This window comes from Aythya ferina, assembly GCF_964211825.1.
Source record: "Aythya ferina genome assembly, chromosome: 6".
In the NCBI taxonomy this organism is placed as follows: domain Eukaryota; kingdom Metazoa; phylum Chordata; class Aves; order Anseriformes; family Anatidae; genus Aythya; species Aythya ferina.
This window is the reverse complement of record NC_140303.1, coordinates 14857857-14885306: the sequence shown is the minus strand read 5'-3', so window position 1 is coordinate 14885306 and position 27450 is coordinate 14857857. Positions and strand designations below refer to the sequence as shown.

At 47.4% G+C, this 27450-nt stretch overlaps 1 protein-coding gene across 1 annotated transcript in view; it reads right to left on the bottom strand.

Annotated features, from left to right (window-relative positions):
* The window catches only part of KLF7 (KLF transcription factor 7), a 62834-nt gene that overhangs the window by 28581 nt on the left and 6803 nt on the right, over window positions 1–27450 (bottom strand). Inside the window, exon 2 of the mRNA XM_084523711.1 lies at window positions 4218–4830. Within this exon, the coding sequence (XP_084379837.1) occupies window positions 4218–4830 (613 nt within the window). The remainder of the gene's footprint in view (window positions 1–4217; window positions 4831–27450) is intronic.

Sequence of the window (27450 nt, the reverse complement as noted above, 5' to 3'; positions counted from 1 at the left end):
ATCTCCATGGGTCTTTGATCCAGGGGACACGACGACTTCCCCATGACTAATCTTTCCAAAGGTCGCAGGCCAACTCCCCCTTAGACGTATTTGCATCCCGACACTCACCAGCAATATCCTGTTTTCTAATTTAGGAAGTACCGATGACTATACATTTTCTTTGGCCCATTCTAATTCCTTTCCTCTCCACTCTGCTCTGCATTGGCAATTCATCTCCACATGTGTGAAGGCTGGACTAAAATTTCTGTTTCTCAAAAGAGACATTGTCGTTTGCACTGATGCCTGCTCCATGAATAAGTGTGAGAGAATGTATTAGGGCTGGATTACAGCACCAGCCCTGGTGGCTCCTTTGTTATTTTTTTTTTGCCTCACCCCCATGTTGGCAGCACAGCCTTTCCAATCCTACAGCTCACCTTTTCCTCCTGTTTCCACACACAGCCCCTATTTCTCCCGAGTGGCTTCTTTGCTGCCCTCTGACAGACAGACACTTCCACCACTGCTCTTAGCTCCTTTCCGTACCCTTCTCTTTAGATGCCCCAGCTTGCTTCGAATCCAATCAAATATTTTCATTTCCCTTTCAACCCAGACAATGTTTTTCCCTTTCCCTTCCAGATTAAATTCTCTCCCACACAGATAATTGTTTTTCCCTCTCCAAAGGTCGTCCAGAAGGTGGTTTCATAACCAGTTCAACCATTGATGGGCCTTCCAGAACTGTCCTAAATCTCTAATGGAGGAGATGCGAGAGAATAACGAGGGAAGCTTGCACAGCACCATGCACAGTGTGGGGTCTGAGTGTCCCTGGGCTCCCCAGCGAAGTAAAGCCCCAGGAGAAGCCGGGTTCCAACCCAGCAAGCTGCTATCAGTCTGTGTTGCCTCCAGCCCAGTCTGGCTCATCACGCTGCGAGGAAGGCCAGCCAGCGTCTGTCTGGTCAGCGTTACGTACGAACGAAAGGAATGCAACCTCCTTCCGCTGCCTTCCACCCCCCGGCTCCCCAACCCATGGCTTTCTTGTCTTCCTGCAGAGCAGTAAATCCCTTTGATCCAGCCAGTGGACTTTGCACATGGAAGTTGGGTGACCGGCCCACATCTGCCTCCGGACGGCAAGCCCCACACTGAGAGCTCTTTGTCTGCCAGGGCACTCCCACCCCTTCGCACAGAGCCCACTCTGGCAGCCTGCTCTCACATGACACACTAACGAGCTACCAGCCAAAGGAAAATATCTCACAATCATCTCAGGCCCTCTGGCTCAGCCAGTGAGTAAGCCAAGTGGCTAGTAGCCATGGGCGCTGCTGGGCGCATTCACAACCCGCAGCACACGCGGCTCCCTGCGGCTCCAAGGCGGCTGCGGAAAAACAAAGCGCCGATGGAGAAAAGGGCTGGTGGAGAAAAGGGCTGACAGAGAAAAGGGCTGCTCGGCCCTAGCCCCGGGGCGGGCATGGGAAAGGAGGCGGCCCTGCCATTCACAGCTCAGTCCCAAATTTCCATCACTGGTCGCTGGTCGTTTCTGTCCCTCTCTTTCACAGGAAGCTCAGGAGCTCCCTGCGGGGACACCCCACTGCCCAGGGCAGAGCGAACAGGTTTGATGCCTTGATTGTACCAGCTCTAATTATGGCACTCATGGGCTGTGGGTTTTAAGGGAACAGAGCACTTAAAGGGGACGTATGGGTCCAAATGACTTGGTTCTTGTGCCCAAATAAGCTAGTTACATAGGCCCCTCCCCACCACTGACTCAGACCGCTCCCAAGATGTAACCTAAAGGTATTCAGGTACCTCTGAACACCCAGGTGCTTTCCACTGAAATAAACCTGCTCCCAGCTTCTGCCTCAAAGAGTCCAGTTTGATTTTAACAACAGGGCTATATCCAGTCCGCTCTGCAAATGAAACCGTCCTTCCTACACAGCCATAGACAGCTAGGATGTAACCAGGTACAGGATGCTTGTACGGTTGCAAAGACAGGATGGGACAGCTCCTCATCTAGCTTTGGTTTTTGCCTCTTCTCTTTTACCTTCCTGCTTTTTCCTAACAACCTTTGCAACCTTTGAATTTGGTGGATCAAAACACGAACACCTCCTTAAACTAGGAAATGGTTTACAGACTGTTTGAACTACTGCTGTTTAACTGGCAAGCTCGGAGGGATAGCTGGACCCACTGGGTGAGGTGATGGCAGCGGGACATTTGGGCACGGCACCTGCACAGCCGCAGTCTCATCACTTGATGCAGGTCTCCCCCATCTGCCAGTAAAGGTGGACTTGCCTTGCCCACCACACACATACACCCCAACTAAAGCTATTCAATAAAAGTATCACGGTGCCAGTGAGAAATGTTTCTTGTCATGGAATAATTGCAAAACACAGTATTTGACATGGTGATGTTACCTAGGGGAAAGATACAATATTCAGCCGGACCTAAGACTTGACTCAAAAGCATGTAAAATCTTGCAAGATCTGGACTCCCATGGTAGAGGTCTTGCCAGAGTGGCTGTATTTTCAAAAGCTCCCTCAGGACTCCTTGTACCCATTCACACCTACTGGGTGACCAAAACAAAAAATTGCACAAGTTCACCCCTTTTAGGTGAACATGTCACATCCTTGGCCAACTTCAGAAAGAGCTGTATGAGAATCATCACTTCCAGCTTGAGGAGGAACACGGGGGTCACATGCAAACAGTCAAGGCCATTGCATCAACAACTCACACCCTGGAGCTGTGCCCTGATGGGAGCCCCTTGGCCCACTGGAAGGTCTCAGCTGAGATGTCCTCCTGGACACCACAGCAGAGCCTGCTTTGCTGTGGGTTAAGCTCACGGTGGCTTTGGCAGCACAAGGAGTCTCCTGACCACATCACTACAGGTTTTAAAATGACTGCTCTACTTCCATTGGCTTTCAAATCACTGGATCACAAGTGAGGTCACTCCTGGTAAGGCGGCTATCCCCAGCAAAAGCACTAGAAAGCCCATATTGAAAGATCAAACCCAAGGCCTTTTATGTCTTAACATGATTTATACCTCAGACCATGTAACTTTTACAGTGCTGCCTAGTATATGATGGATGCAGCTCTCTTAACAACCCACACATTTGTTTGATTTACTGCACTGGTCCAACATGTTATTTTCTACCTTGCAAGAACAACCTCGCTTCTAGGAATACGCCTGCATGATAAGATCGTGAATTAAATGTGCAGTTATCGTAAGAGACCACACATTTTACAGTAAAATTGAGAAAACTGATTACAGCAATCCCTCTGGAAACAAGAATAATCACATGATAAGATAGTGCTAATGGGAATTTATCATCTCTCATCACATGTGAAGCCTAGAACAAAGCAGCAACACTAGCAAACTGCACAGCTATTACTGCCAATGAATACCAGCTGAAAAGCTACTGGGGACTATGAACAAATGACAGGAGAGTAGGGATGCTGAACAGCCAAACTGCAGCCAATTTGGTATGCTTCAAGATGCTTACACAGTAAAGCTTATATGCAACACTAATCAATACTACCCAAAATAACTGTCTGATATCTTTCCATACATCCCATACCCTTTCTATCCACACTATTCCAACCAAGCTCCATGTCATTGATTAATTTGCTCTTGTAGCATTGGCAGTACAAGGAGTCTCCTGACCACATGCTGTATTTAGTCACCAGAGTAACCTGAAATAGTGAGATCTCAAGTGTACATGCATCTGTGCTGTACACGTCTGCATCTACACACATGCTCCCTCTCACACAAACATTATTCCTAAAGCGCCTGTCTCAGTTCTGAAATATGCTTGTTCCCTTCCCCCATACAAAAAGCAGCAAAAACCTACCCACGGTATTTTCTATTTGAAGCAATTAACACTTGACTAAAATTAACATTTTTAAAGCTGTCTTGGGGATCTGAGTGCGGAAAACCCAAATTGGCATGCCCACAGTTTTAACATGAATGATACATCTACAACCCTTAGGTATCCTAAAATTACTCTGCACCAAGCCCCATAAGACACATGAAAGCTCAACATATTAATGGTAGGCAGTGAACTCCTCCGTTCTGTTGAAAAGGGGGTACATTTGCTGCCCTACCGTATTTTTCCGTTGCCCTGTTTCACAGATATAGGCTTGAACTTTCAGAAGAGCTTTTTTTTTTTTTTTTTTTTCTTTTCTAAATGAGAATAAAAGAAGATGGTTACGATTAGGTGGCAGGAGGATAAGATGAGAGAAGCATCCTACACAAGTACCTGTATGAGTCCTCTGGTGAGCCTTTAAGTGGGAGCTCTTTGTGTAAACCTTCCGGCACCCATTAAATTGACAGCGGTGAACCCTCTTCTTGTTTTCTGGGGACGCTTCCGCCCCTGGCCCTCCTTGTTCACTGTCACTTTGCCCACTTTTTATCGTCCCTGCGGTTGCTGCCGCTACACCCACTTTCATGGAGCCGAGCGAAGCTTTCTTGGCCACCAGTTTCAATGTCACCGTGCCGTCCACTGCTGAGAGAGTTTGTGAGGTTTTTACAAGGTGGCGGCTGAGCTCCGGAGAGGAAGGGGGTGTTAACGAGGTTACTGCATTGAGTTGGGCCTGGTTGACGGCTGTGTAGCCTTCTGTGGAAGAGCTGGTGGACTGCAAGCTGAGGCACGTCTCAGACAGCAGCTTGTCCCGTGAAAGGATAATGTCCATGTTGGCGCTTTTGTCACACGTACTCGTCTCCACCGGTAAAAGGATGGGGTCCAGCCGCCGGATGGTGTCCTCCGCATCTGGAGCTGAGGAGGCATGAAGGAAGCAGTCTAAGTCCTCACCAAAGCTCTCGGAGATCTTCCGTGGTTCCGTCTGAAGGTATCGCTCCAACTCGAGGCATGTCTGCAGGAGGGGAAGGGAGAGGGGAGGGAAAGAAACCGCTGTTAGAGAGAGATCACAGCATAGCTCCCACCGAGGGCAGGAGAACAATGTGGTCCAGAGCCACTCAGAGACAGCACCCATGCACACCAGCACCTTCTTGCCAGACGGTCACCTTTTGGCACACATGGGGACTTGCACTAGTTTGAAGCTGCTCAGAGACAAGGTATGGGAATATCTGTGTATGGTAGCAGATATTAAGGCAGAAGTGAAGATACGACAAAGCATCCACTAAATTTTCATGGAAATCTGCACATTGCCCCATGGACACCAGGCTCTTTCCAATTTTAACTGTAACCTGGCCAACAGTCACCTCTACATGAAACTACTCAATCTGCCCAATTTCCCGGCCACATAAAAACAAAAAGTCACCTCTCCAGAGAATTTCCTCCTCTTTCTTTCCAAACATTAAATTTAACTGCAAATTTTACCCAGCATAGCTGGCTGGGGCTCAATCTATTCCTGGAATGGCAAAATTCTGAAGTATATCATTTTAAAACAGAAGGAGGAGACAGAAAACCTTCCAGTGACACCATAGCTTGGTTGAAGGGGCTGAGAGAAGATGTAATAAGAAAAAAAAGGGACCTAATACCTTTCTTAGAGGGTTTTTGGCACAGCTGGTCAAGCAGGATTTCCTGTATACAGGACACCACACTTGCACACCAGCACACACACACAACTGATTTAAAAGTAGGTGATGATGCAGGCAAACAGCTGCCACTTAAAACTGCATTCCTGCACCTCCACAGCAGTGATCATCAGCACGAGGATGGGGTGAGCCTATTACTTGAATGTACCTTGTATTAGGCACCCTGAGCTCATATATGGAGGCCCAATAAAGCCTCCAGGCACCTTCACACTGCCCAGTGTTCTCTATAACCAACATTACAGACTTTTATTATTTATAGAAAATGGTTAGCTGTAGTTTCAGGAGCATTTAATGGAGTTTATTAGTGCTATTTTTCACTTCTTGCTGCCCGAAAGGATAGCTGGTTTAATACCATCACTGCAATTTTACGGGGCTTAGAAAAACACACATTCTAACTCAGATTTTTTAGAAACCTCTAAAAACAACTCCTAAGAGAACACTTCTAGAGATATGAAAGAAGGGACTTTAGGCAAAAATATTCAATGCAGCCTACGGGAGCTGATGGCCCAACTACATCTCAACCTGGAAGCCAAACATCTGATCAAGAAACAAAAACTTCCTATCACCGGAGGCGAGACGGAGACTCCTGCCTTCTGGGTACAAATGTCAATAAGAGTGTAAAGAGGCCCCATTCACAGCCCTCTGGGAGCTACCCTGTAACTCAAGATTACTCCTGTTAATGCAGCCTGGAAGCAACACTGCTGTTTGCAGATACAATTGGGTGAGATGGCTTCCAGAGTTACAGAAATAATCTGTCAGACTGCTATCTGTGTTTTCTGTTTGTTTCTTTTTGGTTTGTCTTTTAATGATAGCTGCTTATAGATCTGAGCTGTAGAGATGGACTTGGACAAAAAGCAATAAAATGACAACATACGCAACTGAGACATGGGGGTTATTTTCACAGACATGATACTGTACATGCGATGTGCCTGCAGGTGGGACACTTACTGGTCAGGAACCTTGCCATAAGCAAACCCCCATACAACCAAGCTCCCCAAACTTAGTAGGGCGTTTCACTTCTTCACCTACCACAAACGGGACCACTGAAGAGCTGTTTTTTTGTCAAATACATGGGAGATTAAGTCAGCAAGCTTTAGTGCTCCTGACACTCAGCAAGGGGAGGTCCAACCCTGGAAAATGGAGGGTCAGCACGCCCCTGGGAGCTGGTACCAGCGGGCTGCAGCCTGCTGCTGGGGCTCCTGTTGGAGGCTGCCAGCTCATTTCTCCAGCAGCCTGCTCCAGGAGTCACAAGAAACTGTTTATTTGTGCTCCCTCCTTTCCCCACCGCTCTTTCAGCTGGGTTTTTCTGGACAGGTTCCTATTTCCTGCTGCAACAATGCAACCGGCCCGCACGTCCGCCCGGCTGCCCCCAGGGCTTCCCCGCTTCCTGCAGGCAGCAGAAAGCTGGGAACAACGGGAACCAGCCCTGAGCTTACTAGCAGTGTCACAGCATCGCATGCTGCTGCTAACTGACTTTGCCAGCTCGTGTGACTGCAGGAGAAGCTCTTCGCCCCGAGCCCACCTTAACCCAGCACCAAGGACTTCCTTCTGGGGGCAGGGACAGGGGACAAGGCTTTCAGCTTTATTTACGAGTCCCCTCTCCCCTGAAGGTCCATCTGAACAGGCTCCTGAGGAGGGAACAGACAGCCTCACTGCTGTCTGTCCCAGGGGACCAGCACCTACTGACCCTGCTCACACTGCTCCCAAGCAGAAACCTTGGTACCAGCACGGCAGAAAGCTGCTGTGCTGGGGCTGCTCTCTCAAGGGAGAGCTGCTCTCATGGACACAAAAAGCCTGGCAGGTTTTAGGGGCAGCCTTCCAAATGTGCCCCTCAGTCTTTCAGGACTGACACCCACAAGTGCACCAAAAGAGGTGATGCTTTTGAACTCCCCACATCATGTAATTTGGGCTTTCTGGCTCACTTAGCCTTCATCCAGTGGGGCAGAAACAGGTCTAGGGGCCTAATAAATGCAAGGCTTCCAAAGTGACGAGTGAGCATAATCACAAATTAGGGATAGAAAGGGAAAAAAGAGAGAGAGAGAGAGGGACTCAAGGCCATTAAACGTGATGACAGTGACATGAGATTTCAATGGCTGGGTCCAGAAAGCTGCACACTGGCTCCACGCGCCCGTGGAGGCAAGCGGGAGGTGCTGCTGCTTTAAGGCATAACTACCCCGACAACAATAGTAGGCCTGACAGTTTTTCCAGCTTCACCATTAATTTTCCATAAAGAGCAGTTTCTCGATGAGCCCTTTTCAGGCAAAGCCTGATGCTTCAGAAACCTGTAATTATTCCTGGCTCCCCCCTCCCGCAGCCATTGCACCTGTGCCATTTCAAGACACCAGCTGGCCATGCCTTGCCTTCTGCCTCAGAAATCCAAAACCAGTGGATCAAGCCCATCTCCCCATAGAGGGGAAAAAAAAAAACAAAAAAAAAAAACTCAAAGGCAAAGAAACAATATAATGAGGTCCCTCCCTCCTGCCCCCCTCAATCCCTCCACCAAGTCAACAGGGGGGCAGAGCCTGGCAACGCCGAGCCAGAAAGGGCCTCCGGCTCAGCTGCATGGCAGACAAAGCCCAACGAGGGTTAAGGCCACAGCCCCTCCTGTGCCCCCCGCTAGGGCCCTACCTGCTGCTGCCGTGGCCGAGGGCAGGCGATGGCAGGCAGGAACAAAGCTTCTTTCCCCATATGCGCTCCCCGGCGTGTGCCAAGTACCTTACGTGACCTTCCCCTCGCTCCGGCCCAAATCACCCAGGGAGCGGCGAGGCAGCGTTTGGAAAACAGCTTGTTTTCTTCACTCCTGCCCTGGCAAGACCTATGATTTTTAGGTCAAGTAAGCTCACCCCCTTGTCTTGAGCTCTGAGCTGGTGAAATCACTCGGGCTGAGACCACCAAGGCCTCCGTTCCAGCCCTATGGGCCGTCAAGAGGTTCTTCGGTCTCCGCTCCCACAAAGTCATCTGCCAGTGAGTGCAGCGAAACCTAACAATTTTGTGTGGGAGCAGCAGGATGTTGACAACTGCCCACAGAGATATGAATGCACATGGCAAGATTCAGACACTGGGGAACCTCCATACATCTTCTGCTTCCACCACCGGCCTGGGAGGAAAGCGGCCCACGGAGCGGCCCAAGAGGCTGAGACAGGAGCCAGGTGCTCCTGTCATGATCATCACTTCTTCTGGACGTCCAGTTTCTCCTCAAACGTTCATGCAAGAGAGGGGAAGACTGAAGTAACAGATGTAATAAATGTCACATTCGAACTAAATCCTACCGTGCTGTAGGTTGACACGCTGTGGGTAACTTGATGGTCATTAAAGTTACCCAGCGCCCACAGATTTGCAGTGACAAAGGCCTCAAAAAATTTAATGGGAAGGGGAAGATGGCTCCCTTCAGGGACACAGGAAGACGATATGCAAGACTGCTGACCGCTGTCAAGCTGTTTTTGCAGGCTAGGGATAAAAAGAGACCCGACCACTTCAACCCATCTGCCCTGACTAACAAGGGTCATGCTCTTTGCACCTTACACCTCAATTTAGCCAGTTAAAAGAAATGATGATTCATGGCTGACAAATAACAGCATATGACTTTGCTAAACCCCATGTACTTGCAGAAAGCCAGCTAGCAAAGGATGGCGGTCTGGCATGTGGATTTTTCAGTTTTGGATACAATCGCAAAAAGATTCACTTTCCAAGAAGAGGGACATTTTCGTCACCTAACAAAAATATTGTGTGTCTCCTGCCTACACACCTTCAATCCATGGCATCTCTTCATTCCCCTTCTCAGGCCTCTGGGGCACATAGAGCTGTAGAATCCACCGTGACACTTCCACATGCAAGACCAGATCCTTCAGACACTTCATGACGACCCCTGCAACGCTGCTCTACTTGTTAGGAAATACAGTGGAAGAGAAACGCAGTGTCTGCCTCTGAGAGTAAGAGGTGACCCGTACACCATTCTCAGCAGAGGTTAGCACTCCCCTAACTGCAGCCAGCAGAAAGTTTTTACAGTACTCAACCTCCTGTGTGTTTTGCAGAGCTAAAGACAGAACAGCGTGCTGAGAGCAAAGTTCTGTCAAGGGTAAAACAAAGCCCCAGCACTTAAAATGATTTGAGGTCAGCCGGGGAAGACACCTAATCAACATGTTCAGTGGGTTTCTCGGTTTTATTGATGCTGAAGTATTTTATAACATCTTGATTTTGAATTTTTCCAGCAGACATCGGGAAGTTCTTATCTGGAAGTGCTAGTTACTTCTAAGTGCCATTTTACTGCAGATAAAATGGAACATCAAGCACCGATCTTGGAAGTTATCCAAAACCTAATTAAGAAGTTGGATACTTAGATCAGGCTGTGACAGAGAATGAAAATGTCAAATGTGGTTGACAAGCAGGCCTGATCTACCAGCTCTGTTTACAATACTTGAAAGGATTCTCTGAGCAGCAAAACTGAAACGAGTGAAGCAGAATTATACATGCAATTGCTGAGGTGAAATTCCAACCTCCATCATGACCCCATCACTTTCCACTGGCACATAAAAAAGGGGCCTCATCCGTAAGTTGAAATAACTGTGAAAGTCTCAAGATTGCAAAGGAAGAGAAAATTTCCCCAACCTGAAAGCACCCCAAAAGAATCATCCTAAGGTGAGCGTCACCACGGTTCACTCAGACCAAACTACAATGGGTTGCTTCCAAGTCCAGCATCTGGTGTCAGTCTGTCATTCTTCAGCAGGACAGCAAAAGCTCTGAGCTACAGCACCACTTGCATTTTGGTTTCCAGATACGGAACACGATACTGTGGGGCAGCCCTGAAGTTCAGAGGAGTAAGAGGTCCAAAACTCACCTGCCTTCCCTGGAATGTCATGCCATGTTTGTCCTTAACCCTAAAGCAAGGTTTGAAAGATTCATCTTCCTCCCACTGCCAAAAGCCTTCGTTACTTCCTGAACAACAACAAACCCCAATATTCTTGTCCATCTATTCCAAGATTGTCATCTGTTCCCAGCCAGCTGCCAAAACCTCCAGCTTTTCCTCTTGGCAACCTTTACTGGGCAGTTGCTAGTTGTCAAAAGCTGCAGCACATCAGAAGCTTAACATTTGGGACAGCATAAAATAAACAGAATTTTAGTATTAAAATAAGTAGTTTTGCTAAATACACTTGGGAAAATGGGGAAACCGCAGTCTGAAATGAATGAGTAGTAAGAAAAAGTTTCAGGCAGGCAATAGCAAATAATTTCTATTGCAAACGATTTAAGACAAAGCTCCCAGTAACGTGCCGGCACATCCTACTTACATTTTATATAGTTCATTAAGAAAAAGACAGCTAAAACCAGGTACAACAGTAAGCCACTTGCTGACAGCTCACAGCAAATATCTGCATGCATGTTCCCCCGTATAGACAAGGCAAAGCCAAGTTAACTGTACATTCAGCTACCCAACAGGCTCTTGCCAAGAGCAAAAAGCAGGCACACACATGGTCAGCAAAGATCAGCTGACACGCAAAGCCTGGTTTTCCTGTGGTAACTTCACCATATGCTCAAGCTGACAGGCTCGTCCTCTCTAACACTGGCTGAGTCTCAGCAGCCAGCAGAGTCTGGGCCAGGCCAGCCTCTGAACTCTGTGATTTCTGGTGAATATGCTACGCACGACCCAAGGCTCTGCTTGCAAAATTCTTCAATATAATTATGACCCGCGTCCATTTTTTCCCCTTGGTGTCAGCACAAATAACCAACTTTTAAGGAAATGTATTTAGCCAAACCAAGCCATTCACTATTATTCATGCACAAAAGCACTCCCAAAGAATGCTCCCGTATCACGACCCAGACAGCCTTCTCCCTGCACGTTCTTCACAGCCTTTTTCTTCAGCACATAAAAGATGCTGAAGTCAGAAGCCTCAACCACATTCGGTAAAGACACAGTTTAATGTAAAAAGTCTGCAGATTTACTGACAGAGCAGAATCACCACCTCCACATAAACACAAGCCATTTTCCTGTTGCTCTGGGGCATGGTGTAACCAGGGTTATCAAAGGCTTTGATCAGCCTCTGAAGCTCAAAGGATCAAACCCACTTTTGCCATAAATTAGCGATTTTTACCAACAGAAATGGGTAGTGAAACAAATGTCTCGAACAGAGTGACCTGTAACTCTGCCCAAGGAGTCGAAATCAAGATTTGTAGCCAAACTCAGTGACAATGAAGTAAATCGTATCTAACAATTATTTTTGGAAATGGACAAGCCATATTTGTTCACTAAAAATCCCTGGTATTTGGGCTCTAAGCATAGAGTTTCAGTGCACTGGTTGTGAGAGACTGAACAAAGGACTGCAGCTAAGCATGGCTGAATTTGATAGGCATCTAGATAAAAAAATGGATGAAAGAAATCTGCAAACACTCAACCAGGGCTTTGGAGGGCTTTTGTTGTTTTTTGACTGTTTAATAAAGATAGAAAAAAAATATCTGCGACCAGTCACAACAACAAAAAATAGCATCAGCAAAGGATTAAGGACGGCCAAATCAAGAATTCAAAAGTGGAGGCTGCCCATTGTGCTAGTACCAAAATACAATAAAACCCATGTGTGCTTCCACATCAGCGCATGCACTGTCTGCTGCCATGCAGTCCACACCACAGGTAGCCATACAAAAACCGTTTGAGAAATTATAATAATAACCTAACAGAAAAGAATAGAGAATAACCCAAGTGTGTTTCAAAATCTTTCTGAAGAGATCATTTATTTGTATAACAACCTTGGATGGCTTTGAGTGAGTTGGCTAGTGTCCCTCACTGCTAACTTTCCTCTAAACTTCATCAAGTATGTGTTTAACCTGTTGCTGTCCCGTTTGGAAGCAGCTTTAATTTAGCATTATAAATAGCAAAACGGGACAATTAGCTCCTTGAATTGCCAGTTCTAGCTCCCACTGAAATCAAAGGATCAGGTTCAAAGCATGCCCCAGAGTGTGGTAAACTTCTCACAGGAAATGGATATGCAAAAGCAAATGCTGACGGCTGTGAAACGTACAAAGTAGAGCAATATTTTAGGTCTCGATCCTCAATTAAGATTCACCCCTATGAAGTACTGCAGTGGGGTTACACGGCAGAACTGGATTCCTTGTAATTACTCCAGATTGGATCATGAATGAAAAAATGTACTAGTTAGAGATGTTTCATTAACATCACAGATAGCTTAACATTTCCTCCTCGGCAGCTGACACAAATGTGTACATGGGCTCAAGCAACACCATATTCACAAGCACAGTTCTTCACAATTAAGTCCTATATGAAGAAGAGGTGTCATCGCTACACTCCATATATGGTACGTTTCGTAAGAGGGATTTCTGGGTTGTGAGTCACCTCTGCTCTGACCCAAAAGCATATTAAACGAGAGTGTACGTAACATTGAATTCCTAACCCAAAGACGTGCTGTTCCTCACCTTAACTTTGTATGAGCAGTATGTGTCTGCTGGGACAACTGAATCTACCCTGCACATGATGCCCATTCACTATCACATCTCATGGCTCAAAAAACCTTTTGTCTGTTCCCTTTTGTATTATTTTTGGCTGCGGGGAGGAAGAGGTGGGGACCTGTCTGGGAAACAGGAAGCAGGCTACAGGAGGGGAATATGTTGTAGAACAAGGTCAGAACAAAAATAAATAAATAAATAAATAAATAAATAAAAAAGCATTACCAAAGCACTTCTAAACCATAATAAACATAGGACCAAAGTCCGCCTCAAGCCATGCAGGGAGCAGTGGGCTGCTTGGCTGAAATTTAAACTTCTAATGGGAGCACAGCAACTGTTTGATCACTTTTACAAAAAGCCATTTGTTGCTTTTTTTCTTTTTTAAAATCATTTGGGCAATTTGTTATCTTACAAGAACAAGAAGATGCGTGTGCTGCTGTGATAAATATGCCAGTCTGGGCAAGGAAAAGAGAAGACAGCAGCCTCGAGTTTCACTGTCAAACTGAGAAAAAACCTCAGACCAGAAACAAAGCGATGGAAGCACAACCGGATTCTCAGCTGGGGTAAATCAGCAGAGAGCAGCACTGATTTCATTGTTCCTGTTTACATCAGCTGAGGACCTTGCCAACACTCAAACTCCATGAAATTCTGCTCTTGATTAGCGCCATTTAACTCTGGCTTACGTGAAGCAGAATTTGACATGTTCTTTGATGGCTGGAAACGGTTATTTTATATTACAAATCTTGTCTACTTTATTAGGAACAATGTGACCCAAATGGAAAAATGGGAAGAATTTAAAAACACCACCATCTTCAGACATCCTGATGCTTGTTGTTGTTTTTTTTTTTCTCTCTCTCTCTTTCTTAATTTGGCCAGCAGTGTATTTGGAGGTACTCACAAACTGGTTACTACCACTTCTGTACCAGAGTTTTCATCGTCAGTGTGCAGAAACAACAGTCTTCATGCTCGAACATCCCACTGCAGGTAAATTTGCCTCTCACTCAAATGCAGGTGCCCTCTAAAGGGTGCTCCATCACCGCCAAGGGTGTTTTTCCATTGCTTTTATTTTCTACACTGCACTGCCAAGGCATTTGTTCCAAAACTTTAGCCATCAGGGATTTAGAACCAGCCTCAAATCTCACAGGCAGTGCACTTGGGCTGCCACACACTCCGATAAAAGCAGCACAGTTCTCTTTTAAGGCAATTTGTTGGAGCACATTGGGAAAGATCCTGCCAGCATTGGCCTATCCACTCAGCAGCAACACAGGCAGCTGCCCACAGGCATCTGAGGAGATCTGCATCCCCAAAATGCATCCGATGAAACAAAAAGGAGACATGGCAGGGCCTTTTGTGGTTACCATCTGCAACTCAAGGTGCGCTGTCAGACCCAGAGCAGGCTCTGCTTCCTCCCTGTGGAAGGACGGAACTCATCTCTACGTCAGTGCAGTTTGCAGCAGGCCGTAGGGCTAGCAGCTGCAGCACGGGATGGACAGCCGGGAGATGCCACCAAGAGCCCTGCTGTTTGTGGACTTGGCAAAGCTCAGCAGGTCCGATCAGCAGCTGCTGAGAGTCAGCACACCTCTGTGAGCCGACTTACAGCAGCAAGGCTCTCGTTCTGGCTCGCTTTCTTCAGTCTGTTGACTGTGGACACCCACCCAGTTGTTATGGATTTTAATATGCTGCAATATGAAAGTGCTATTTCAGGACAAAGTTATTAATAGCAGTAGCAGCCAGAAAATAGCCTAGAAGGAATGCAATGTCTTGGTATTCCTGGAAGATAAAACAACTTCCCAGCATCCAAGCAGCCATGGTCAATTCAAGACTTTTCTGTGAGACTTTGTAGTTCACTACAGGATCAATCAACCATAAGCCATCACGATACCCTTCACAGAAATGCCCCATACAGATACCTGCCGAATCCTAAATCTGCAGAGACTACAGCACCGCAAGTCCCAGAGGGTGGTTCTGTGTTACCGCAAGCAGGCTGGTGAAAAGCAGAGGCTGGGTGCTGTGACAAAGCAGCTGTCTGACACAAGGACCTCCCAGAGGCTCTTCTCAGTCTCTCCTCTCCCACCAGCACCTCCTCCTTCCCTTATTCCTTCACGCTGCACCTCCTCAGCAACACTCTTCACTTCGGCAGGAGGTTAGCTGGCAAGGCAAGGCACTGCCCCTTTTTATGCTCTCTCTTAAACCTACTTTTTCTCCTGGCAAAACTTCCCTGAAAACATATTGGAGAATACTGTGCAAGTCCGCCAGACCCTGTCTCAAGTTTTTGCTGGCACTTGTCCCCCTCAAATTAATTGGGAGAGTTCCCAGATTAATTTCAGGTATGTCCCTGAGCACAACACTCAGCACCACCTTCCGGAGCTGAGGGCATCAGGCAGGCTTCTCTCTGCTGACACTGCCACAAGGCTTCCAGCAGCCACTCCGCCGAGAGGCCCTTAGAAGGCCTTTGGCTTCCCAGCCCCATCCTCAAGTATCCTATTAGAGTAAGTTGGATGAAACCCGACACTGTGCCTTTGTCCAAGACGAAAAGGCCCTGCTGATGGTGCTGGGAACTGGAAGATGGCACGTCTGCAGCATGGGAGCCTTGCTGACTAAGCCACCACACATGGCTCCAACACAGCACCAAACACGCCACAGGGAGCTCTGGTCCCTCAGCCATCTCCAGAAAGGAAACAAACATAACCCGTTTACCAACAAGGAAAAGAGAAAACACACTGTAGGCATTATAATCCCAACAGCAGACATCATCTGGCATATTTCCCACTCAGACGTTTAAAAAATTCAGTTAGTTTACCTTAAGTGTCCTATTTTCCCTGATTTCCCTTCTTCGTATCTACTTAAGCCTCCTGCGATAGGCCTGCTTTTGTGTGCTGGCAGCATGCCCCACCTTCCCTCTATTGTCTTTCAGAGAAGGGATGGGAGTCTCCACTGTCATGGCCTGGAAGGCCGCGGCCAGGCTCTCTTGGCTGGGGCTGTGGGAAGGGGAAGAGCAGGAACATGTCTGTGCCACTGCACAGCCTCTTCTGCTGCAGCAGCAGCGTCCTGTCCTCTTCCTCATGGTACAACCAACTCTCCCTGTCATTTTGTTTATCTCCAATATTGCTTGAGTAAAGCTGTTTTTAGTAGCCCCCAAAGGCGGGGTCTGTTGCCAGCTATCGTCAGCCCAAACACTTTCAGACCTCTGTCACTGCTATGGCAGAATCCCTGCAACAGCTAAACACAAACATTATGTTCCCCCAAGTACAAATTACAGCTTTCAGGAGCTGCAATTTTATTTTGGTTATAAACATACAAAGGTAACCTTTATGCTGGGCGAGGAGGAGCAGCACAAGAGACCGCAGGCCGAGCCTCTGCCTCATGGGGAACATTCCTTGGGAGCCCTTTGCTGCTTCTCCTCCCGCCGGCTCCTCTTCCCAGGCGGCTGCAATGATATCAGAGCCAGAGCAAGAGCCAAAATCCCTGGTGCTGGTAGCTGCTGGAGGGATCTGCTTCAGTCCCGCCAGTCCAGGAACCAAGACTCAAAAAAGGAGAGAAACCAGCCCAAAACGTGCTGCTTTAGCTCTATGCCGGCAGCATACATGTTCAGACAACAGTATTTCAGGCACAACTCGTGACTGTTGCCATCCTTCATCCCTGCAGAAGTCAACACAGCAATTAGCAACACACAGACATGTTCAGGAAGGCAGTGTGAACATCCCAAAGACTGCTTCCCATTGCAAAAGCAAGGCATAGAGGGATTTCCTCCATTTTACATCTGTAACCCTTCCCTGTCCAGACCACAGGTATCCTCGCTCTGCAGATCTCCCATCACTACAGCACCGAGCACACGACATCTGTCAAAGAAGCATGAAGTCAAATTGACCCTGCAAGCCTCTGAGCGTCCCCTGGGGCATTTCAGTCCTCCTGGAAGACTGCTAATGTGTCCCTTCCCCACCACAACTAATGATGCACTCCTGGAAGCAAAAACTGCATTAAAAGTCGTCTTTACATGCAAGCTAAGAGCTTTCTTTGCCTCGTACCATTTTTACTCATAAATATAATATCAAGGTGATTGTGTTCTCCTCAGACTACTCAGAGTGTTCTGTAAGTAAAACCTGCAATTGGCAATTTATCAGATAGAAAAATAAAAGCCACATTTGGTTTCTCCCTACACTTAAAAATGACCACGTGCAGTCTCTGAAGCAGACCAATCTTTTTAACAAGGTCATGAATATCAGCCTGGAGGCGGAGGGAGGGAAACAAAACCACCCTGCACATGTTTTCCTTCTCCGCAGCTTTCTTACCGATGTTTTGCTCACTTTCTAAGCAAAGAGGAAGCCTCTCCTGTTCCCGTAACCCTGTGTTTATCCACATTCCAGCGGCCAGCGGTGCTTACAGCCTTGAGGAGCTCTCCAAGGGCAGAAAATCAGACCTTGCTGCACATTAAGATTGAGACACGACCAGTTCTGTGTGGGAATAAGGTGGAAGCCGTGAGAGCAGAAAAGATAGAGGCAGTAGGTGGTGGGACACCATGAAATCTTTTGAAAGCATCGCTCCTGCTGGCTGGGACAAAAAGCACAGCACTCCCTTCGCCTAGTGAAAGGACTGGAAAACGCTCTTTAGGAGGCACAGCCTTAAGAGCCTGAACAAATCCCCCCAGATGTCCCTGGGGACAAAGCAGCCCAATTTGATCAATACAGCGGCATTATTAACACTGCGATACCTTGCACGTGGCCAGTCATATGTTCCAGGCTCTGCTGAGCGTGGGGGAAGGGGTGCAAACTCCTGCAGCAGCTCACAGGGGAGCCGTCTCTCCATATCCTCAGGCTGCACAAAGAATCTCTTCCCCGTTCCCATGCAAGCTGCTTTTTTGGGAGAGCTCTGCTTCAGTAGTATTGATCAAGCTCAGGTGGAAACCCATAAATATCGTGTGCATTATGTGCTGTTTTTTTTTTTTTTTTTTTAAGAGATTTTGCTTTTAATTGCTTTAGGATCTCTGCCTTCAGGCTTTCTTTCTGCAGCCGTGAAGCCCCTTCCTTTGTGGGCTGGGGACAGGCACATAAATGCAGACAGTTAACAATAATGTGACTGCAGAAGGTGGGACTTTATGAATAGCAAATCTTGTAAAAATATTACGAGGATTAGGGGTTGAGCTAAGTGCGTTTGGATTCACACAGGGATGGTAGTAAAAGGGGGTGTGTGTGTATATATATATATTGCTGCTGCTGCCAAGGCCCGGTCAGAGCCGTGGCCCTTCTGTTTGGCTCCTCACAAACAGAGTTTACAGACAATCCCGGCGAGTAGCTCAGGAATTGGCAGGAGAACGGAAGGGGAAGAAAAACAGTCCTAGCTAATCATCTGCTTAACCACGGCCAGCACATGTGAGGCTCTTGTCAAAGCCGGGCCCTGCGCCTGCCGCGTGAGGAGCCTGCGTTTTGCCCCACACCGCCCCAGGTGATGCATGGAGGACCAGAAATAGCCTTTAAAGCCAGGAGAAAGGCCCTCTTGCCCACGGAAGGAAGGTTTCATCTACTGCTGGAAAGAAAAACCACCCCAGAACTGCTGCATCTGCACCAGACGTCCTTCTCTGGCACTCAACTTGGACATAGTATTAAAAAAAAAAGGAGGTAGGTGAACAACAGACTCTCTCCCCCTCCATAGGGAAGAAATCCTGCCACGATTCCTCTCTGCCACCTCTCCAACACAAAAGCACGAAGACCAAAGCCAAATCCTGCAGAAGGAAGGTGAAATGCTGAGCCTGAGCACCCTGTGCTGTCTCCACACTGTGTTTACCGAGCTCCTCTCACCAGAGAAGTGCGGTGCTGCTCCAGAGCTGCTGGCACCGAGTTCTTGCAGAAAGGGGTGCTGTAAAAGTGTCTAGACAGACTAAAATTAAAAAGAACAAATTATATGACACTGCCCACTGTCTGCAAACCAGGGCCAGATTCTCAGAGGGAGGAGTAAATCGCTAGTGCTGTAATCATAGCTAGTGGAGTTATCTGCATTTACGCTACGCGAGGATCTGGCCCAGAAAAATACTCCTGTCAAATCTGCAGCCAAAAATTCCTCTGCTAGACCACATTCCACCAGCTAAACTGCCAGGGAAGACAATTGCAAAAAGAATTTAATTAAAATGGAGATCAGGGAACGGGTATCCTTTTCAGGCTCTGCTCTCGGCTCCCTCTCTGTGACAACTGAGCACTGGGGTGTCCCAAATTCCCAGCCTGCAAAACGGGCACGCTACAGCTCCCTGTTCTCCATGGGCAGTGGCTGTAAGGCATCCTATTTGTCCAAAGCTCGGCCATCACATCAAACATCTGAATGCTCTAAAACGCTGGGTGTTGGATGAAAATGTACGCATTTTGCGCTGCTGAAACAGCTCTGTCACTGCTCTTGGAAAATCTGAGCCTCAAAAAGGCAACTTTGCAAGACTTGCAAGACTGCAGGTATCAGGTCTGTGACTCACCAGGGTACTGCTAGCGAATTTTGCTGCCCCAGACTACACAAATCCACTGGCACAGTGGTTAAAGTAGAAAGTCCCTCCTCACTGTTGGTGCCTAGTACTGAAATAAAGGTACGCACAAGGAGTAGCGCTTTACCACTGTTTTCTAGTTCATATTTTATCTCTGAACTTAGACTTTTGTATTGATTAGTGCCTGGATGGAGAGTGGGTTTTCTGCATATCCCTCTGCTTTCAGCTCCACCAAGAAGCTATTAAATTGAAGAATACACCCACGGTGTGGACCACTGAGTGCAATCACGCCGTAAGGATGATGCTATGTGGTACCTCATTGTAGCAGGTCCTTCCTTCATTTTTACTCCTTAATTTTTGGTAAAACATTTAGCTTTTTACATGCTGGTCTGCAAGAACATCTGCAACAGCACACTGTTCAGAACACATTTCTTTATAGTCCTTGTGCTCCACACAAACATCCCTAAAAGATGCTCACAACAGGACCTCTGCACTGTTCATGGAAGTGCTTGCTACCACATCTGCGCTTGAGAAAGCTGCTAATTCCCATACATGACTAGAGACCCAGTTTTGTACACCTGGTATGTGCGCTTCTGGAAAGAAAAAAATGGTTACTACCCCGCAGGATTTTATTTGTTTGGCCAGCCTAGCAGCAGCATTGATTATGATGTTATTTTGTATTGCCTGAAGCTCTTCAAGGACAATCTCTCTTAAAGGCTTGCTGGATATAGAGGAGAAAGACGACAGTTTTTGTAAACAGTTTTCACAGAGGCAAAACCCAGCATAAACCAGCACAGCTCTGCCGCCCTCAACCAGCTGTGCAGCTCATTACTATTTAGTGAGGCCCCACTATTTTGTTACAACCCCAGCAGACACTGCATGGGGCAAGCAGCTTTCCTCCTGCGCAGGAAGGAAAGGGGACGACGCATCTTCTGAAACACCGGAGACTATTCCTTTGCAAGCCTCCTCCTGCAAACAGCCCAAGCTTCCTCAAAGGAACGGCGATGGTTAAAGGCAGCAAGGCAGACAAGCAGAGCAGGAGGCTGCAGCGTGCGGGCTGACCAGCCAAACTCACACCAAGTCCCGCAGTTCACAGCAGGGAGCTCCTGCCCCCAGCTCCAGAGGCTCCTCTGCCTTACGCTAGCGGCTTCCTCAAATCCTCCTGCAAGGCAGTGGGGCCAGGATATACCGGTCCTGCCCCTCTTGGGCCTGGTCCAGAACCCGCTTGGATCCCGGGGAATTATTTCCATCGCTTCCAGCAGCCTTGGGACGCCGCCGAGCTGCCTGCCCAGCACTGACTCAGCAACGCGGCCGCAGGGAGAGGTGGAAACGGTGCCGGGGCTGCTCCAGGCTCCCGTGTTGCAGGCTTCGGGGCGGTGCAGTGAGCCCGGGGAAATGCTGGAATGGTTCTTAGTGGAAAACAGAGCCCAGAAACATATCCATGGCTTCGCAGGGCTAGCCCACATCAACGGCCAGCAGGATTTATGCTCCCGATGGCACCTTCCAAGCCCCCTGGGCGCTGACCCCAGCATCATTCCTCTGCTGCGGGATCTGCATGAGGGTGCTGAAGGGAAGGGCAGAGGTGTGCTGGGTGGGCATGGAAATTCAAGGTGCTGTTTCAGATGAGCTGTGATGAAGAAAAACTTTGGTGTTCGACAGCCAGCAGCACATGGATGCTGTTTTCTGAACAAAGGACAGCAACTCACAGCAACCCTACTCTTCCCGTCACTACTATCACCATGCAATTTTCAGCCCCGTGGCTGTATTTGTTTTTAGACTCCTCAAATGCTGAGGGTTTCCACTACCTGCTGTCAGCAGCCAGCTGATTCTGAATCAGCTACCATCACATCAAATCATCAGCGCCGTTCTGACTTCATCCCACTTAAATTCTGATCTGTTTCCTTAAGCAAACAAACAAAAACTTGGCCTCGTTTTTTTGTTTCCGTTTACTTTGATGGATCACAGTCCCCAGTATAAAAACATGCTTAATAAAAACAAATCAGAAAACTAAGGAAACTGATAAAAAGCTTTCATTGTGAAGAAAAGCAGGGAAAAGGGCTTAAGGAGTAAATGCTAAAGTTTTCTTGTCATGCCAACAGAGAGAGGCAGTATATAAAGGAACCCACACAGGGGCAGGAAATAAATCCTTGAGACTGAATTCGAAGAAAGACAAATTAATGCATTTATGGAAAAATAGCAACACAGCATGCACACTAAATACAAAGCAGAGATCCAGTCAGGCTGAAAAGAGACCTTGCGCAGATAAAACAGAGAGAAGACCACTGTGGTTTTGGGGATACATTCTTAGCATCTGATATATAGGAAAATTGGAGGAAACACGAAGATGGAAAGTATGACAAAATTGAAAGGGACACGCACATTTGTTCCTATTTATCACGTCGGCTCCACAGTCAGTATTATAATCTCCAGTCAATGAGCAGGGGTCTCGTTTCACAGTTAGATACAAATCCTTGAAAGAGTTAATAAAGATGGGAAAAAGCATCACATTACACAGCTATGAATTGGATAAACTCAAAGCCATGGAGGTCCTCATAAAAAACAAGAGACAATACAGGAGTGTGAGGAATTAGACTCAGGTAAGAAAAAAACAAACAAGCTTTTAGATATTCTTCCCCTCAATGAGGCTTTAGCACATGCTTTCAAGGCTTCCAGGGCCTCGTGCTAGGTGGATTTCCAATGAGAGCAGAAGGCTCCACTGAGGCATACAGTGAGAAATGGCACCTGGGCAAAAGAATTTGATGATCTTACAGCATTTTTTTTTCTGTGCTAATTTCTGAATTAGCAATTTCTGAATTAGCAGAACTGCTAATTAGCAATTCAGAAATTCAGACATTAGCACCGGACCAGATCTGCTTATATGCACAGTTTATTGTTGCTGGATGAAGGCAGTGGCAGAAAATGCCTTTTCATCATGTGCACCCTGCTCTCAAACCTCATTTGCCTTTGGAATGAGGCAGTCACATCCCACTGCTGAACACAGGCTCTCCTGCGACCCTTCTCAACCTCGGAGGCCACGCTGCAGTCAGCCTCCGGCCCAGAGGCTGTCCATGACACGACACAAGATGACACAGCTTTGCTTCAGATTCCAGCCAGCCAGGAGGAAGCCGCCAGCTCCACAAACCCGGCCTCTCCTCCGACCTGGCACAGAGCACGTGCACGATGGGTGCTGGAAATGGGCACACACGGGGCCTTCCTTCAGCCCAGACTCACGTTTACAAAAAGGCCTCGAAGTGGATTTACTTACAGAAGCTGATTTTAAGGTCAAAAAGACCATTCTGCTCATTTAGCTGATCCCTGGAAGAAACTGCCCATGGAATTGCACAAAATGCTCCTCCAGATGCTCATTTACACCCGCTTTCAAGTTGGTTTCCACTGCTGAATATGAGAGCCTGAGGGCAAATTGGAGCAGGATCCTTCTGTCTTCCCATGCACTGAGACTGCTCGGAGACCTCTCTCATCTGTCTTCGTTTCACAGGCGGGTGGGTATCTGCTGTCCCGGGGGAAGCAGTGCCCACACTACCTTGCAGCATTGCACAGAGTACGTTTAGAGCTTAGAAACATCTCTTCCCTTCCCACCCCCACGTTTTCTTCATTTGAAAAACCAAAGCAAACAAACCATGCTACATCCTTTGTTTTATAGGGAGCCACTCAAGACCTCCCACTCTTTTCATGGAAAGAAAATTTATTTCCGGTAGAGTTTCCATTATTTATTAGCTGAAGGTGGGGGGAGAAACGGTATTTATAGGATGCCTCAGGCCATGCTCACTACAAAACAGAACTAAGCCGGTGTGGTCAGAGCACGATTTAGCGTCCTATTGCGCAACAGTTTAAAAAATGCACCCTCTCGTTACGGCACTTGAAACCATCTCCTCCCCTGACACCGCTGGAAGCACATTTATGAGAGCCATAGAGCAGCAATATTGTTTTAATCAAATCATTAAAATGGGCGTGCTGGTTTTTGCCCACATCCTGGTATTTGTTCCACATCCTGACAATATTTGGGATTTGTATAGACCATTCTCCTCTAAGGTGTCAAGTGACTTTGTAGACACTGGGCCAGCATAAATCCGCGTACCACCACTGGGACTTTGGCTGATCTGCATCAGTCTGCATCAGCCCAGGAGCTGACTCACCGACTGCTCTGCACTTCCCTGAGTGATGGGGATGCTATCCTGCCCTTTTACAGAGAGAAAAACCAGTTCAGAAATGGATGTCGAAGGTTTCCTTGGTCTTCTCCACTTAAACATAAAGAAATGGAAAGGAGAAAGAAACTCCCATTTATCACAATAGTACATCTGACGAGAGACACAGATTGCTCAAACAAAATGCCAAATTTCAGGGCCTTGCAGCTGATCTAACTCTCACTACATGGATATAATCCATGTGAGGCAGTCCCAGTAAAGAGGAATCTTCAACCTCCTCTCGGAGGGTAACCACTCAGTGTCCTGTTGAACAGGCACTCAACTCCCAGACGATTAGGTTTTCCTACGATATGTAGGTGGAAACCACCCTAGGCTGTGCTTACACTACACCAGGTGACAGCCACTTACTCTAAAATTCTCAAACTTGCAACAGAAGCACCTTACAATCCCTTTCACCAGGTCATGTCAGCACTCCACAATCTACAGCAATCTACCTCTTCTTTCAATAGCAGAGACCTCTGGCACTGTAAGTGCCTCCTTCCTCTGGTCTGACCAGATGGAAACCCCTTCCTCCCAATATTTGACTGCAACCCCCCTGCTTTCATGTGTTTCTGAAAGCCACAACACTCAGAGGCTTCTGGTTACATCAGAAGTGCCTTTCTCAACACCAAACGCAAGCTTCTGTTTTCCTTGATCGTGCAGGAAAGCCTACAAACATGCTATTATACTATCCCAAAATAGCACAAACCAAAACCAAATAAAAACAACATGCACCTTGCCTGATGTACAGCAAATCTCAGATGTTCACAACTATTTGGAGGTGCTGGCACAGTTTATGAACAGCTGGGGGAGGGCTGTCTGCGGCTGGGAGAGCATCTCCGATGGAGACGGAAAAGAGCTATTCTGCTCAAACTGGTTGTAATCTCCGTCAGTCAGTCCACTGCCCTTGTTTCTCCCTTATTATTTTAAAACGCAGACAAATTTAAAAATAAAAGCTAGAGACACTGAAATTCCTCCCCATCTGATCTAGTCACTAATGAGGGAGGTTTCTTTTCACTGGCACAGATTTTCCATTGAGCAGCAAATGCAGCCTCTCCACTGTCCACGTGTCGGAAACAAAGCCACTTCTGGCCTGATGCTTTCCATATGAAACACCAGGTCCCATCTTTCTTCTCCCTTCTCCCTTCCTCCCTTTCATACTTTATTACTCACACAGCAGCTGTAGTAGCTTGCAGATGAGTGGAATGTTTCCTTCAGAGCAGCATAAATTTTCCAGACTGACATGGGAAGCCAAAAGAAAAGAAAAAAAGAAAAAAAAAAAAAAAAAAAAAAAAAAACAACACCCAAACCAGGATTATGAAGGATTATTTTCACTAGTTCAAAGCAGGCAGTGAGCCCTGCGGGGCTGTCACCCTTTAAAGGACTGTGCACCCACAGGTAAAGATGAAAGCCCCCAAGCCGCCCACCTCACCCTGCACCCTGGGACATGAGGCACCTCAGAGCCAGACATGGACCAGAGGTGTCAAGGCAGGGCGAGCACAGATTCCTCACCAACAAGATGCACAGCACCTCGCCAGCAGTGTTTGTGAGCGGTCCTGGACAAGCAGAGCCAAGGAGGGCGAAAAGTGACCAGCAGCTGTGAGGAGCCGATGGAGGCACGTGAATGCACCACTCATGCATCTCCTGCACCTGCACGCCTCACCAGACTTGCATGGGGAGGGAGAGCAGCCCCCAGGTTACAGACCAGAAGTGGTCAGACATTGCTTACAGCACCACGAGGTGCTGTGGCCGCAGTGCTCACAAGATGACAGTCACGGGTTGTAACGAGTCTAGGTACCTTTTACTAGCCAAACTGATACTAGCTGGGGAAAATTAATCAAGCTTTAGGGACGCAGGACAACAAAGGCAAAGGTGCTAGTCAAACCAAGTCTCTCACACCACAAAGAAGGCCTGGCCCTGAGGGAAGCCTCTAGAGAACAGACCCAGTTGAAAAATTTCTACTAAACAATCTCTAGTCAAAACAAAACAAAACAAAACAAAAAATAATTTTTGTTTAATCTAAAGTGTTTTATTGGAATGTATTGATTTTGAAGCACCACACAATCAGCTAAAGTTTCACACACCCAAGATGTAATCTAGAAAGACAGACCTGAATTAAGCAGGAAAGCGATCCCAACCTGGGTCTCTCACAGCACACCTAGGAGCTGTGATGTGTCCAATGCCCATTTTGAGTGTAAAAAGCAGGCAGACAGGAGCAGCTCTCTCCTCTTCCGCTCTTCCACTTACTGAACACTTTCACTGTGGCCTTTGCTCACTGGAACCTTTGTTTTCCACCCAGCCCTGGTGGAGAATAACGGCAGGCAATTAAAGGCAGGCCCCTACTTCACCCCCAGCAGCACAAAGCGACTCGGCGCGATGCCGCTTCCCCTCCTGGGCTGGCGTTAAGACAAGTCAGCAAGGGGGACAAATTGCAAACGCTTGCAAACCCAAGAGCTCTCCTTATGCTTGAAAACGAGGTTTGCCCATTGAAAAATCAGGATTAAAACCAAATGCCTAGCAGCGTAGTAGCCTATTAGTAGTGAAAGCATTTTTCAAATCTAATTTACTTGTCATGCTGCATGCCTTTTCCTCACCGCGCAGTCCAAACAGTTGCTCCCACTTCGCTTTATTTCAGATGCACAGGAAGAATGCTGCAGTGCAAGAGCTGCACAGACAGCAGGTGGGCAAGATGATCCTGTCCAAAAAATGCAAACCCTGCTTATGCCTTGTTTTGTTTCTTTTAATTATATAGATGGAGGTAATTCCACTGATTGCAGTTTCTGTCAGAACATGTTGATTTACAAACCTTCATCACAGTCAAACGCCAACCCTTTGCCACGTCCCTTTAAAACTGACCTTGGGAGGCTGCAGATTTAAGGGCAGGATTTGTAAATCAGGACACTAATTGGAACCTCGCAGAAAAGCCTCTCACAAGCCGGTGTCCTTCTCCTTTGTGTGCCCCCCCATCAATCACATTGTCTCCCAGGCTCACCTCTGTCACCGGCTATTTCTCTACCCCTTGCCGAGCAGGAGCTGCTGACACCCCCCGTATGATTTAAGCCCTAGCTTTGCACGCAGGTCCACAACGCTGGGAAATAACCAACAGGATTAGGACGTGTCAGACACGGTCTATAAGCCCCGTGTTCAAAACCATTATGACACTTAAATGCGTACGTCTGCAGGACCTTCAGCAAGCATTAATACGCCGTTTATGCTTAAGTGACTCAGACTCTTTAGTGTACATTGTAAAGTATACTGCATGCATCTTAATGGTTCTCTAAACAACAACACGTGTGAGGAATACACAGCTGCGCTGAGCGGAATCGCCCTGGATTGGAAAGGATCCTTCATGTGTGAGAACAAAGAGAGAGAGGGTACCTGCTTGGAAACAATTAAGAGCATCAGAGCACTCTGCCAACACGGTAAAAACCATTAAAAATAAATAAATCCTGGACTTCCTGACTGAGTTTTCTACACCCAGTTTGACCCATTTTCTATAAACTTAGAGATGGGGTCAAAGTTGTGCTACACACAGGCTGTCTCAAAGGCAAGGCAGACCTCAGGGAAGGGGTTCAAGCTCACCTTTCGGCTCTTTATTTTCATTATTTCACACAGCCGACCCTGTACCCGTGGAGGGCACCCAGCATGGGAGCCGTCCTGCACTTTCAGGGCCTGCCCCACGACCCGGGCCTGGGGCACTGCCTGTCCCCTGCCCTCAGCCCCGAGCCCCCGACACCGATCCTCACAGCACCAGCAGGCAAAGGGAAGAGCTACCCGCCGATCCCGTGACTGAAGAGCCGCGAAGGAAAGGCTTGGAAAGGTCCTGATGC